The sequence below is a fragment of the Sinohyriopsis cumingii genome, unplaced genomic scaffold (assembly GCF_028554795.1).
Source record: "Sinohyriopsis cumingii isolate HCF-2022 unplaced genomic scaffold, ASM2855479v2 utg000349l, whole genome shotgun sequence".
Taxonomy (NCBI): domain Eukaryota; kingdom Metazoa; phylum Mollusca; class Bivalvia; order Unionida; family Unionidae; genus Sinohyriopsis; species Sinohyriopsis cumingii.
The window spans coordinates 998,542-1,014,750 of NW_028315889.1; the positions used below are offsets into that span (position 1 = coordinate 998,542).

Genomic DNA, 16,209 nt, shown 5'->3' on the forward strand with positions numbered 1-16,209 from the left:
AGCAATGTTTTAAACCTGTTGGACTTGAAATATGTGCAAAATGAAGATGGCATTGTGATGTTATCACATAAGTAGTGTCTCCTTTTATATGGCTCTGTTTTTAATGGGTGAAAATTTGTCAGGGAAATAATCCAATCCAAGGCTATCATTTGAACTGCTTTGGATTGGAAAGTTGGCAGTTGTTTGAAAATGTGCAGTTTTAAGATCCATTATGAAATGCATTCGTGCTTAGATTCATTTTTTTTCTCCCTTTGCTTTATTGTTCATTGTTATGCATTTTGCATTTGTGCAGTTCATTCTCTTTAAAATGTATTTATCTTTTGTTTGATTTCTGCCTTTCATTTTGTGTTCATTCTGTGCTTAAATTCATTTGCTTGCATTCATTTTTCACTCAGTATTCCATTTTCATTTCACTGGTAAAATTGGTCATTTTAGGATCAGTTGCAGCATATTCCAGAATCATTAAAAAAAATATTCTTTTCCATCCAGCTCTAATACACACTATTGCTGTGAAAACAATTTTAAATGATTTATTATGGAGTTAATATACAGACTTACACCAGTTTAACATTTTCTCTTCTTATCATTAATGGATTAGCAGTGTTAACTAAGATGCTGAGGCTAATTGGCATTGTTTTAGGGTAGCATGCCAGGTTTAAAAGGGTTCAAGTTTGTCATGTATGCAGTTGTATGTATATAGGACTATTCTTGAGATTGATCCCTTAAAAATATGTGATATTTCAGGCTGCATTCAATGCTGTAATGCATCTATGGAACAAGAAACCTCTGAAGATTTATGGCAGTCGAATGTCCGAGTCCATCTTGGCAATCCTCTGTCACATCATTAAAGCTGAAAGCATCATCAAGGTGGGTGAAAAATTGAAAACGGTAGAAAGGTACCCAAATGTATGTCATAAATTTGTTTATAATATTAGGGTATTAGGTATATAATATTAGGGTTTTATTTGGGACACATGAGTGTGAAAATTTGCTTCAAGATTGTTGTGTCCATGCAGGAAAATGAAGAAGAAATCATTGTTTGCAAATTGGTATGGATGCCAAGCAAGTTCTGCTGCCTATGAATAGAAGTCTCTGCTGGCTGTCTGGAAATGTAAATACAGCAGTCAATGACATAATTATCTGATCAGGTGTTTTCAATATGTGTCTTGTGCTCTAGACTAGCCATATGGTAGAATGGAGAAAAGACCTAAACTTCATGCCCTTTTTTTTATTTGTTTTCAGAGATTCTTGCACAGAGAGGACAAAACGTGTAGATGAACTAATGTCTTTATAACAGCCAATGTTGGGCTTCCTAGGCCCATTTCTTGTCAATTGATTCACTAATTCACTTTCCTATATTTTTGAAAGTCCACAGTAGTTGAAAGTGGTGGCATTGTGAAGTTCTCCACATGGGTTGAAGATTTTCATTAGCAAAGATTTTCAAAACGTCTTTATGGCGTCGCATCATTTTTGGAATCACTTTGAAGCTTAGTTCATTTTGCAACATGCTCATTCACTCTTTTGACCATGGGATCAAGACAAACCTGCCAACCCTCAAGTCTTATGGAAATGATCCTTAACATTTGGAATAATGGCACAGATTATGAAAGTATGATTGATGACGTTAAAATCTGGGTACTGGCCTTTCTGTGTTTGATTTTGAACTGAGTTTCAGATTAGACTCAGTGCAGTTAGTCAGAGAGCCAGTCTGACTTTACAGTAGTACTTAAGATATTTTAAACTGCATGTATTCCGTGATGCTGAATGTTTGAATGATCAAACTGTTGTTAGGACTTTCTAAAAATGGCATCCAACAAGCGATACATTTTCAGGACAAAGGGGTCAATAAGCCTCTTAAAGTTATAATAGTCTGTACAGATTAATAAAAAGGAATATTCAGATTCTTGAGAAAAAATGCAAGAAGGCCAACAGTTAGATTTTTTGGACATTTTATGTTGATTTGCGTATATCTCTTGGCCTGAAATAAGATTGCAGTGGCCACATGAAATTAAAATTCTTTTTAAGGATTACATCAAGCTGAGAGATAACAAGGAGTCCATTGAGCTCAGTACGGTTTAGAAGTGCAGTTTGTCAAACTATACTGGATGTAATTAAGGTCCAAGTCCACTTCACAAACACAATGTTTACCATTGCTGCATCTTGAATTACATTTTGGACTCTTAATTGCATGTTTTCCAGCTTGAAAATAGTACATATTTTGTTGCACTTTAATGGGGAAAAAAATTGACTACCTTACTGAGGTCTTGTTAGGGTTGTTGAGGTCACAGAAATTGAAAGAGTCCTTTAAGGCTTTTGTTATTTGGTTTCGTCTTATAATACTCTTTACAGATTTTATTCAGATTTTGGATGAATCATTGTGAAGCTGAAACAGTTTATCATGCCATATATTTATTTGCCTTATTGACATTATGGCCAAGGTCTGGCATAGAAAATGTTTGTAAAGTATTTTTTATTTAATTTAAGCTCTTTGATATACATATATTTATTAAACCTCTGAATGGATGCATTGCATCAGTTGAATCAAGCAGTTTAAAGTCAGATTATTCATCTTGTTTTCTCTATTTGGATTAAGAGTGAGTTGCACATTTGGAAGCAATTAATTAGTTGTCGGCTCAAAATGCAGACCTGACCTTCTTGTAAATGGTGACCATATAAAATAGTTATTTTGATTGACTCATTGAGTTGTTCAGCTAAAATGTAAAAAGTAAGCATTTTATTGACCAGAAAGATGCTTATGATATTTTAATTGAATAAGGTACAAAAAGTGATGAATTTTATTTTTACCATCAATTGTTCTTTTAAATTTTAACTATACCCACATCATTGTCTTATACAGACTGAATTCAGGATTGAAATTTATCCCATAATAAAGATCTAGAAGTATTCATGTTTGTGCTTGAAAAATAGTGTTAATTCTGAAGTTAAAATTTGCCTCAAAGAAGTTAACCTTTATTTCATTATTTCAATTAATCTCACAAGTTTTAAAGTTTTCACTTCCTTTTTAAAAAAAGAAATCTTGGAAGTAGTTAGGATAGGAAACAGTGATAATGTAACATTCTACTAGATGGGGAAGAAAGAGAACTCAAAATGTGCTGTTTGAAGTCCCAAGAGGATGTGCATGTGTTGTAAGAAAAAGTGATGTTCAATTTAGATTAAGTTATCTACTCGTACAAACCCCAAAGAAACGACTGGAAATTCAAATTTTATACAAGAAAATAACATTTTCCTCCAAGTATTTATTGCACTTGCACACAAAAGTGGTGAGTCACAGTAGCTCAGTTGGTTCAATGGTTCCTTTTTCGTTTTCATTTCCTCAGCATGATGTAGGCACAGATGCTTTAAAAGTGCCATTGGAAAAGATGGTAGACTTAGTGTTGTCAGATGTCATCATCCCACATGTTCCTACACTCACTTAATCACAGCCACATAGACTTTAGATTTATTTTAAAAAATGCACCAGTCTCTTGCTTTAAAATTCATTTTACGATTGGGTAGTCATAATTGGATGAAGTTTTTGCTAATTCACTAGTACAGTAGATACTGTGTTCTTAATTACACTCAGAGACAAGATTTTACTTTCAGTCGACATGTCCGGTGGCCTAAGTGGTTAGAGCGTCCACCTCGGATGCACGAGTTTGCTGGTGCGAACACCAGCCGAGTCATACCAAAGACTTATAAAAATGGTACTAGCAGCTGCCTTGCTTGGTGCATATCATTAAGAGGTTAGTGTTAGGTCTGGTTGGCCTGGTGTCAGGTTAATTTGACTAGGTGGGACATGATGCTACATGTCTGCAGCATGATGCCCCACTGCTAGGCATCATTATGAACTGCCACATTGCAGACACCATCCTAATGTGACTAAAATTGTTAAAGCTTCATTTTTTAAAAATTATATCACACTCACATACTTTTATTCAGCTTTCCTTGAAGATTTCATTAAATTTTGAAAGCAGAGAAAATGAGCTATCTGCATCTGCATTGCTCTGAAGGAGTGTCAGACATGCAGGTTTGAAAAATATTACAAATGGCAAATTGTGCTCAACAATAAAATTATATACACTTAGCCATTAGCCATTGTGACATGGTTTGTTGCAAATTGGTTAAGCATGTTAGTTACTTTGGTATTCTGCACTTGTGCATTGAATGGTTTGCTGAGTGATATTGCTATGTTGACAAATGCTGTACACACTAGAATGACAATGCTCAAAGAATAAAGTGCTCCATGTTGCTAGTGCACTTCACAAAGTCAAAGTCCATTAATCATGAGTTATGAAATTTAATGATGCCTGGCTTTGCTTATTTGGGAGATGGATTTCAGGATTTTGTCTTCAAAAGATGAATCACTTGTACCCTATTCCAATCTCCAAATGAATGTCTTGCATTTTAGTTATGGAATACAATCGGATTTTTGTAAATTGTCAATAATCATAAATAAAGATTTTTTAAATCTTTTCTACTCTTAAGCATCCAGCACAACAAAGAAATTACCAGAAAGGAAAAACTTGTTTCCTTCCCCCATTTGAGGCAAATTTGAAAGGACTGTCCGGTGGAAATTTTGAACTTCCCTGAGGATAGTTTTACATGGCACTTCTTTCATAGTAGTGCAATCCCTAGCTTTCCCATCAGAAGCATGGTCAGAGATTTAATGTACTGTCAAAGCTAGTTTGTTTGCACCTAATGCATCTGAATTATTCATTGATTCAAACCACATTTCTCCAAACATGCATTCCAAGATGGAGATTTATTATACATCAAAGTCATTTATCTGACCTCACTTTAAATGGTCTTTTGTGTTCCTCAAGAAGTTTTGATGAGGTTCTGTTCTTATTTAATCTTTTTCTGCAGGCAAGCGTTGAAAAGGAGAAGGACCAAGAACGAACTGATGTTGCCACCAGTTCTGGTGCCAGCATAGCAGTAGTAGGGGGTCGTAATGAGGACCTCCATGTCAACACGTCACACTTACAACAGGTATCAGATACACTGCTCCATATTTCTCCTTCTGGATTAATCCTTCAAGTTTGTTATGCCATCATGACACTTGCATGTTAGCAGTCAATTGTATGGACCTATTGAGAGTTTCACATGTACATTAATCTTGGCAAGTTATCATAAAGAGATGTACTTGTAATATTTTCTTCATAACATGTCACTTTACTGACACTGTCGTGTTATAATGGGATTTTAACCATACTTGGCAGGTGGATATATCTCATACATACCAACCATTACACTTCTGGCATAATCATTAAGTTTTTTTTCTCCCCACAATTATGCCTTGCACATGCCTTGATGTGGGTAACGCTTTTTCGGTACATTAAAAAATAAAATAACAAAGCGATATAAAGTTGTTTTAATCATTTTTATTATCATCTTTTTAAGTTCACTCCTATATTCTTAAAAAGATGACTATTGCATAAGAATAACACAAGGGTACTTATTTGCTATTTATAGCAACTATATATGACCCATTTCCAAGAAAATAGACTGATTTCTTCAAATATGAACTTTTCTACACAGATCCATTATATTGATATGCTCGTTAGGTATCGGAGCAGTCTTTTCAAACTTTAAAAATGTCAGATCGGAAGAACGACAAATCAACACTGCTTAACAAACTTTAAAAGAAGAAATTTGAAAGAATGTAATACAGCACTCTGAGCATGCCAAGCACATTATAGAATTCATGACTTCAGGTTCATGATCATTAAGCGAAAGTTACACATCTAGACTAGTCACAGTGAGTGCTGAAATATAAATAATTAGTCAGTATATTTTGTGTTTGTATTCTTCTTCTAGTCCATATTTATTTTGCCCTTTATAACAAGAATTTTAACCAGCTGAGCTGGGTTAGTAGCAAAAGTAAATTGATCATTTTTGTACAGTATGCTTTAATTCTGACATGTAATATATAGATTATGCTTTTTTTGCTAGTTATATTAGCAATAATTATGCTTAAACAGTGAAATAATTTTAATGAGGTATTAAGAAAATTGTACAGACAGCATTGTAATAATGTCAGACAGTGACTTGTAAGCAATTAAAGCAGCAGCATGTTACTGTATACCTGCAAATCAATAAGTGAAAAAAAGTTTTATTAAGATATTGGCATTGATGAAAAGGGTGAGGGGGATGATAACTGGAGATAAAGAATGTCCAACTTCAGCTTATGTGGTGTATATTTATAATGATAAAATATGTGCTGAAAGTATAACAGCCTGAAGATACAACTAGTGATCAAGCAGGTACATAATTACAGCTGATGGATCAGCTTATTAGTGTTCTGCAATCTGTTCTGGTTTATTGGTATGCTGATAGCCCCAGTTACCAAGTTTAATGTCTCGTGGGAATAAATGATGCTTGAAAGACCATCCTTTGAATTGTTTAATATTCATTGTTGATGTCTTTTTCAGCTGATGGATATGGGCTTTTCACGAGAGAGATGCTTAGAATCTTTGATGCGTACAAATTCCGTTGTTCAAGCCACAGACTATCTCCTGACACATGCATCTCCCCATCCACCGGTAATGTCTTTTCCTGTCTCTCACATATGCAGATATACCAGTAACAGTTGCCTCACTCTCGTCTCACTTGCTCATAATATATGGCATAAATATGAAGTCGGATTTTATCTTGGGTATTTGAGAGTCAGCTTAATTTTTTTTAAGTTGGAAATATTTATGACCATTTGACAGTTTAAAACATTGTAGCAGAGGTAAATGATTGAATCTTAAATAGTTCTTTGTTTTAATACACTTCAGCCTAGTACTATCTTTCATAAATCTGTGTTTTTGTATACCTTTTTAAGAATTTTTACATCTTTATCTTTTATTTCATCAGCTAAAAAGTTCTGTACCAATTTGTTCATGGGATATTGATCTGTTGACCAGTATTGTTGCGGTTACTAAAATTCTATAAGACTTTAAACAGTTTCTTTTTAAAAATCTGTGATTAGGATTTGAGCCAATATGAAAGAAAGCATCTTGGTGTGCAGGTCTTTTAGATTTGTTTAAAGATGTTGATCCATGATAAGATCTGGCTTCTGTGTAAACGTTGAAAACTCTTAGAACAATTCTTAGGAACTGCTTCAGATATTTACCATGCTGGACCAAAAATAGAGTGAAGATATAGATGGCTTTCAGTTTCATGAAATCATGCCAATCTACCATCAAAAATGCACGCATGATTAAACTCAGAAAATCTTTAAACTGCCTTATCTCAAAATTCGGCTTAACAGAAGTTGATGGAAAGCATGCTGGCAAAGGTTTCAATCTGCCATGAAATGTTGCTGCTGTTATTTTAGATAGAAATACCTGCTGAAGCAATGATCAACAGAATTTGACCAGATTTAACAAAGTTTTTACAAAATGTTGGTGGGCCACCCTCAAATGTGGCCAGCTTTGCTAAAATAGAAAACTAATTTAAATGTCTTGAAAAATGCTTGCAATTTGTATGTGCCTGCCATAAGGTGGAGCTTTTTATGTTTACATGTTTTCTGTCATTCAGTTCGGTTTCTGTGCAATATCTTTAATTGTCTGTCATCTACATTTATTAAACTCTGCATATGGCTTGCAGTTGGGGAAAGGAAGAATCCTATCAATTTTGGACTCAAAAGTTCTAAGGTCAAGGTCACTGACACTAACATGCTATTTAACACTTGTGGGTATACTTTTGTTAAGGCCCATATATTAATTATGCATTTTACCACACTTATATATTTTTACTAACACATGAATTCCAACCATAGTTACAGTACATTTTTTATTAACCTTTCTCATGTGTTTTTGTTATTGTATTTTTATTATTTTTCGTGAGAGTTTTAGCAATAATCGAAAACATTATTGGCTATATCATTCCAAGCAGTTCATGCCAAGTGCCTTTTCCAAGGAAACACATGGGCATCTGACCCTGGCTGGCTTGGGTGGGTATTGAGCCCATGACACTTAGATTACAAATCCAATGCTCTGTCAACTGAGCTACCATAATAGCATGTGTAATGTCTGAGAGGTAAATCACGACCATGATCACCATTTTTGTATCCTAGGGTCTTGGACTGGACCTAGACATGACAGAGGAAGACCAGATGATGAGGGCAATTGCCATGTCTCTTGGAGAAAATGCTGTTATGTCCACCGACCAGGTTACTATCTTTTTCTCTCATTCCCATAAACTCTGTTTGACACTGTCCATATGACAAAGCCAGGTGGGGTATTTTACAATTGGCTTGTTTCCTCTGTTGCAGATGCTTGTGTAGTAGAATTTATTTGGTAAAATCAACATGTTATGCCTAAATATTTTGAAGATATAAAACAGTAAACATCATAAAAACAGCACAATTGGCACAAATAGCTTTATAAGATAATACATTTACAATAATATCTGGCAACGATTGATATAAATGAGATATATATATAGAGAGAGCGAGAGAGAGAGATATAAGTAAAACAAGACTGGTTCGTCAAACCTACTATTACCCATTAAAGCCATCATCAGGCTCTTTTTGCAGTATAAAATCAGCATATAAGAAAATAAAGAAAATAAAAAGAACAGGTTGCAGTGACAATTTAATTTCAAGAGTATCAACTATACAAACAAGTTAAATAATTCAGTGACAACTAAAAAAAAAAAATGCTATTCAACCAGATGGAAAGAGCTTCAAGATTGAAGATGACATGGATCAGTTGGGTAAAAATTGGAGTGACTATTACCTGTTTTGCTGGGAAGGAAGAAAAAAGAAACATTTATTAGTAATTATTTTAAGAAAGCAGTTACCTGCGGTAAATGAGAGAAATATTCTTCATTGATTTCAACATCAGAGCTCTAGATAAGTAGCATATTTGCATTTTTTTCACATCAACAATTCAGCTAAAAATACATAAACAAATTTTCTAAATGCATTCAGATTAGAGACCTGCCAACTCCTATGATTTTGCCATAAGTCTTACGACAATTACCCTTAAAATGTGGACTTAACGGCATACTAGCAAAAAGTACAGAAAAATGATTGTTACTGAATTATCTGGATAATTGATTCAGATGTGTTTTATTTGGATCCTGGTTTCATCATAGAATTATTAAAAACTTTTCAGGGAAGCAGACTAACTTTATAGCAGCACTCCAGATGCTTTAAACTGCACCTATTTGTTCATGTGAAGCATCTGCATGATCAGACTGTTGATCATAGAATTTTTTTACATGGCATCCAGAAGGCTATGTTTAAGACAAAAGGAAAATAAGGTTCTAGAGAAATGTTCATAATCAACACAGAAGAATAAAAAGGAGTATTCAGATTCGTGTGAATAAAAGATGGATAGGACACAGTTACGTTTATTGGATGTCACATGCCAATCTGAGTATGTCTCGTGGTGGGAGATTTGATTGCCGTCATCATGTGAAATGGAAAAGAATGTCCAAGAATTGTCAAGTTGAGAGATAGCAACAAGCCATTGAGCTGCATAGGGTTTGGAACTAGGGTTTGTGCAACTGTACTAGTGATAAATAAAGTCTACGCGTACTTTACAAACCTTTCAATTGAACATAATGTTTATTGTCAATGCGTCGCATTTAATTATGTTTTCCAGCTTTACAATAGCAGTTATTGATATTTTGTTACACGGACTGAAAACGGACTCGTCAGGGTTGGCAGGTCTGAGATTATACCAAACAGTTTGATTTTAAGCATTTAGTCAGCATGTTTTTTTTTGCAGTAAGTATAGTGAGTATTGTATCATGGCATATTCAGTTAATGTAAAATATGCTTTCAGTTCACGTTGCAAACACTTGTCTAAATAGAGTCTTGTAATCCAATGATCCCTGAATTAGTCTGGTCACTAAACCATTTGATTAATTCAGAAAGCTACAATTAATATCTTGATGATTCAGATGCCATCTCCTAATGCAAGTTCTGGGATTTTGATATTCTAAAATAACATTGAATCAGTGGAGAGCACAGATTTTGTTTGTTCAACTTTTGTGTAAAAATTTAAATTGTCAGAGAAACTTTAACTTGTTATTAATATTTTTCACAATACTGTTTACTGTTGACTTTGCAGGAGAATGTTGATCCTAAAAAAGACATATAGTTTACTGATTTTTGATGAGATGACCGTTATATTCAGTGCTGAAATTTCTTAAGTGTGCACTTTGAATCCAAAAGAATACACTGTTTTGGCAAGCTGAATTGGTGGTTTATTAACAATGTACCACAGATTACATGAAACTTACCAATTTTGGGGTTACAAAGTGAAAGACCAGGGTCACTCGGACTAAAAGAAGCCACTTGGATTCTACCCAGTATATCCAGTTCTCCATTATTATTGGTTACTAAAATTGTGACTGCTTTGCATCAGGGTCCTAATGCCTTCAGGGGTCAAGGATGCTGACTTAAAGCAGAAAACTGGCTCCAGCACTATAACATTAGTTCTATATCAACTGAATGGTTTGCACTTGATGAGGAAGTTCATTGATTGGCCAAGGTCAGTGTTACTGTACCTGAAAGAAGGAAACTGGTTTTTCTGGCACAAAACTTATACTTTCACTACAAACAGGATAATGAAACAAACTGTACCTGAAAGAAAACAAAACTGGTTTCAGCACAAAGATTCTAGTTAAATAGAGGACTATTAAACATGGGTAGATAATGTGTCATTCGTATTTTACAATTTCAGGAACATAAAATTCATTTAATGTAGGATGCATAACATAAAATTAGGGAAATCTAGTTACTGAGTTTAGAGTATTTTGTTAATTATAAACGTGCATAACTTAATTTCCAGGCTGACAATACAAAATCTGTTGACAAGAAGGAAGAGGCAGAAGAAATGGAAAAGCCAGAAGAACCACTTGATAAAGCTTGCCTAGACAATTTTACAGAGAAATTATTTCCAGGTATGCTTAGATAGCTTTGCAAAGTTATAATTTGCATTGTTTCAAATGTGCAGAATAGTATTCAAAATAAATTTGATTACATAGAATATTGCTTCAATTTACAATCATGCTTTACTTGTTCCTATTCTTCTAAGACTGGAGAAAAATGTAACTACTCAGTTCTCAGTGTAATTGCCTTGAATATTTATGGTAAATAAATCTAGGTGGACAATGAATGTAAAGAAGTTAATTTCAAGTGTTCTTTAATAGAAAATATATATATGTTTTCCAGGCTGTTTAACTTTACTAGACACTCTCCAAGAGACGGTGTACAGAGCATGTGATTTGATAACAGTGGTGACACAGAGGAATGGAACAGAATGGCAAAAGCGAGTGCTGTCAGATCTAGTTGCTGAGGTATGTGCCTATGGATTCATAGCATAATAGAGAATTTTAAGTTTTAGGAAAATCTGTTATCTTTGATAGCAAATTCGTTGTTGTGCCAAACCACAAATGTAGTAGTGTCCTATATTGCTACCTTTATCTGTCTATCCATTGTTAATCTTACACATTGTTACCTTGTATATATCGACCTGCTTATATATCGTTCTGTCCATCTAGTGTTACCCTTGTCTGCTCACACTGCAGACATCATAGCGATATGAGTGAAACATTGTTAAAGTTATGTTAAAAATCCAAAACACACACACACATTCGTACGGAAATGAGATGGCAGTGATTGGTAATGGATAATGCTTTAGACTATTCTGTCAAATGGGACCCCTGAGTTCGATTACAAGTAACGTCCATGTCTATTAATGAGGTGATCCTGCAGATTATTACCTTTACTTACCATCACAATTAAAAATTCTCTTGTATTTTTAATTGAACAGATGAAATAAGAATCTGAATCTTGGAGTTTATCATTATACATTTTTGCTAACATACTTTTCAATCTCTTTTCCTTGTTAAAACTCTGTAACCCTGTTGTATGTAGTACATGTGAGACATGAGTGTTATTTAATTGGCATTTTATGCAACAATGTTGGCTTATAATAGTTGCATTTTGTATCTCAAGACTTTCTAACCTCTGGGAATAACTTTTCATCATTGTAGAATAAGACTAAATATGATTATTTTTTTCTTGGTTTATTTGCAAGCAGCATGCAGTTTTAGTTTGATACCCCAGTTATTGCAATTTATCATCTTGTACCCGAATTATTGCAATAAAGTTGTGCTGAACCAGTCTACTGCACAGCGTTTGAAATGCATAAAAAACATGTTTTATCTACATAAGCTGCAATTATGTATTTAGCATGTCTTCAGCTCTTAATGACAACATTGCTGATCCAGTCGCATGGGTGCTCATAAAAATTTGTCAGTATGATTTTATATAGGATTGTCACAGTCCCTCAGTCTGTCTAAGATAAAATACCAGTTTTCTTTTCTATCAGCTACTACTGTATAGTGTTTTCAGTAGTCATAACAAGTTTCCATTTTGCCCAGGTGCAATCGTTGGCTCAGACAATTCTGTCCTTGGCACCATCAAGTGATACAGAGGCTACAGCAGCTCAGACTCAGGCTGACAAGATAGCCAACATGCCCGAGTCTGCCAGATTTGCCACAAGGATCCACTTGTTTAGTCTGTTGTTTGAGGTAAGTACGATGCTATCATGCCCCTACAATAATCATCAGCGAGATGGCAATCATCCTTGGTCCCACCTCAGTGGTCCCTGAAACGTCGGAGGAGAGGTCAAATATTTAAAAAAGTTCAAATTGAAATGACATTTTTTCAAATATTTACTAATCAAAGATTATATATTTAATCGTAGCAAGAAGATACGTCGTATATATGAATGATTTTGCATTGTGTCACACATGAGATTTAGCATGAGGGAAATAGGAACATGCAATAATTAAATGGGGTTTTATGATGGTGAGTTGTTGGAGTCACTATAGTTTGGTTTGCAATGATTATCTGCAGACACATGAATGAAAGTTAAAGAAAAATGTTTGATTTTTGGGTTCAAGAGGCCAGTCTTCCTGTTGCTTTGGATGGGAAAGTGTTTAATCTTCAGGGAAATTAGTACAATTGTTGCCTATACTCGGCCATGGCCATCTTATGTTTGTTATAGGTGAGGTCCTCTGTTTCTTGCAGAAGAGTTTATTTACTTTGAACGAGTTTTATAGCCATATAATGAATTTAATATCGGGTTTCATCATCCTCTTAGTTTTCTTGAAATACATGTAAGTTTATATGCAGCAGGTTTCTAAATGAAATTGCACAAAAATCAGTCCCACTCTTTGTATAAGGTACAATTTTAGGATAGTTTTCAATCTTATTTTTATAGTTGTTGATAATTTGTAATGATGGAGTATGAAAATGTTTTCCATATATTTGTGAAAAGGAAACAAGTCCAATTAAAATAAGAACTAGATGGCATCTGACTAAACCGAGGAAGATGTTGATTTACAGGAGTTAAGCACATGCCTGAATATTTCTGCTGCTGATGTTCTCAGAGAGAGAGATATGTATGAATGAGTACATATGCACAGTTGTAGTTTTCTTGATTTGATGGGGGTATATTTACATTATCAGATTGGTTAAATAAAACTTTAAAAATAGATCAATTAAGTACATGCATCTTGGTAGAAAATTACTGATGATGATGATGTGGGGTTTAACGCCATTTTTCAGCACACGATAGGCTATACATGGCGGCCAGTATTAGTGGTGGAGGAAGAACCTGGGAAAACCCCGGAAAGAACCACCAACCCACGAGAAGCTACTGGCAAGCTTTCTCACATACCCACATTGGCTGAATGCAAGACTCAAACCCAGGCAGACAGAGGTGAGATGGCAGTGATCGTAACAGAGAGCGCTTTATACCACTTGGCCACAGCAAATTACTACTGCTAATAATACTACATGTGAAATAATAACAATGATAATATTATAATAATAATGCTATTGCTGTTCAGTTCATTATACATACATTTGCCACAACCATGTTTGACTTCAGAGGTTGCATGTATGCAAATTCCACTTTTGCCTTTTCCTGTGGGTGGCTGCTGTTGACAGGTTTGATTATATTTGGTGGAGGAAGAACCAATGACCCAAGGGAAACTTATAGGCATTCTCACATACCCATATTGGTAAATGGCTTGAAATTACCATAAAATCCCTGGATGTTTGGTTGCCATTATCCTCATAGATTAAGCATTGTTCCTTGGAAGTTCATGTTTGGCTTGAAGTTACCATCATGGATGTTGAGTTGCTATTATTTTCATTGGAACCTGAGACATTAGGCTTCAATTAACCTATGGAGGTTCAGTGCTTTTTACTTCATGGTTAAATTATTGTTGCTTGGAACTTCATATCTTTGGCTTGAAGTTGCCATGAAATACATGGAGGTTGCTGTTGTCTTCATGGATGGATCATGATCCATTGTAAATTACAGAGATGGAGAGAGTTTACTTAGGAGATCACTGTAGAATTGTATCAAGTTTAGGAGTAGATACAATAAGTAGAGAAGTGAAAGTCAACCTAAGCAGTGAATTTTGCATTAGACAGTTCCAAGCATTAATGCTTGTCTAGTTTTCCTACTCAACAGAAGTGTTTTGCCAAAGGGAGAAAAATACTTGGTGACGAAAAGAATGAATTAGAGTTTAAATACATCAGGTGTCTGAATTGAATTAAAGAACAATTCAGTCCTACTCTGTGTATGAGGCACAATATTTGGATAGTTTTCAGTCTTGTTTTTGTAGCTTTAGGTAAAATATTGTATCAGAATGTGAAAATAACGTGCTTTCCATCTATTCGTGATTAGGAAAATGATGAATTAAAATCAGGACAAGATGGTATCTGACTTCACTGAGCAAGATGATGATCTACGTCTGACAAGCATATACCTGAACATTTCTGTTGATGATGTTCTCTGATACTTTGCTCAAAATGTTTGATGCTGGTATTGAAATTAAAGTGGGTCATATCATGTTTTTAAACTTTTGGTATGGTGAAAGATTAATGGCAGTTCTATACAGGGTTATATTTAGGAAAATCCTGGCTGAATACATAGCTGCCAACCCTCACGATTTTGGCGTGAATTTCACAACTTTTTCAACGATTCACTGATTCACCACATGCAAAAAAATCACAAATTCCCCAATTCTCAATTATTTTAAATCTTTAATAAAATATCTGATTTCTCGTTAAGCCCTAGTCGTGATATCAGCAGTTGCCGAAATGGTCCAGTACTACTGGTTGCGATATTAGTGGAACTATAGCTGATTGGTACAGTTGGCCCTGTATCATGCCTTTTAGTGTATTTTAATCTATACATATAAGAGTTGTTTTACAAATTTTTTGAGAGAAACTGGGGCCTAACCAGAATTTTGCTCTGCACATGCGCCACAAACACTGATTTGAATTACCATTATGATTCGGTACTGCATCTTGAAAATGTCTTTACCAACAAGGAAAAAGAAATGTATTGCACAAAAAGTGAAGTTTAGTTTGGAATATACCAAAAATTATCCTTGCATTCAGCCATCAAACACCGAGATACATCATGCTTTTTACACTCAGTGGGCCACAAATTTTAGCAGTGGGCATGCTGGTCGAGGATGTGAGGAAGCACATTGGAAACAAAGGACAGTTAAGAATTCGCAGCAGATTTCAGCTATCAACAGAAAACCTACAAGCTACCAACGCTGAAGCATAGTTTTTGAGTTTTCTTGTTGAACAGTCATCCTTTATCAGCTAGAGACCATGCTAAACATTTGTTCCTAAAAATATTCCCGACTCTAAGATCGCTTCATGAATTCATGTCAAAATTTACTAATTTTTATCCCTATTTTCACTAATTGCGAGCCTGGAGGGTTGGCAGCTATGTGAATGTTATTTTTTTACAAAATGTTTTAAAATGCAGACTGCATGTTAGAGCTTTCAATAGATATGACCTTTGTAATCATGCAGCCTTGGAAATCAATGTAGACTCCATCCAGATTTGCGTAAATGAGTTCGCTAAGTACTGATGGCAAAGAACATAATTCCTCTCAGTGTATGAAGCAGAATTTTGAGGCTGTTCTAAGGTTTGTTTGTATTGACAATATTTATTTGAAAAGCAGACCTACCAACCCTTAAGATTTTGCTGCAAGTCAAGGGAAAATGACCCTTAAAATAAGGACATGTGGAATAAAAGCACAAATTGGAGAAATATGATTGTGCTAAAATCTGGATACTGGCTTGTTTGTGTTTATTTTAGATCCAGGTTTCATATTAGATTTTTTGGATTTGATCAGGGAAACAGACTTAACTTTACC

The 16,209-nt window shown here is 34.7% G+C and overlaps 1 protein-coding gene across 13 annotated transcripts in view; it reads left to right on the plus strand.

Annotated features, from left to right (window-relative positions):
* LOC149774308 (E3 ubiquitin-protein ligase HUWE1-like) overlaps nt 1-16,209 on the plus strand; it is a 292,364-nt gene that overhangs the window by 110,452 nt on the left and 165,703 nt on the right. For all 13 annotated transcript variants that reach the window (XM_089945481.1, XM_089945487.1, XM_089945485.1 and 10 more), the window contains exons 30-36: nt 745-867; nt 4,867-4,989; nt 6,432-6,542; nt 8,063-8,158; nt 10,794-10,905; nt 11,177-11,301; nt 12,391-12,540. In XM_089945481.1, the coding sequence (XP_089801607.1) occupies nt 745-867; nt 4,867-4,989; nt 6,432-6,542; nt 8,063-8,158; nt 10,794-10,905; nt 11,177-11,301; nt 12,391-12,540 (840 nt within the window). The remainder of the gene's footprint in view (nt 1-744; nt 868-4,866; nt 4,990-6,431; nt 6,543-8,062; nt 8,159-10,793; nt 10,906-11,176; nt 11,302-12,390; nt 12,541-16,209) is intronic.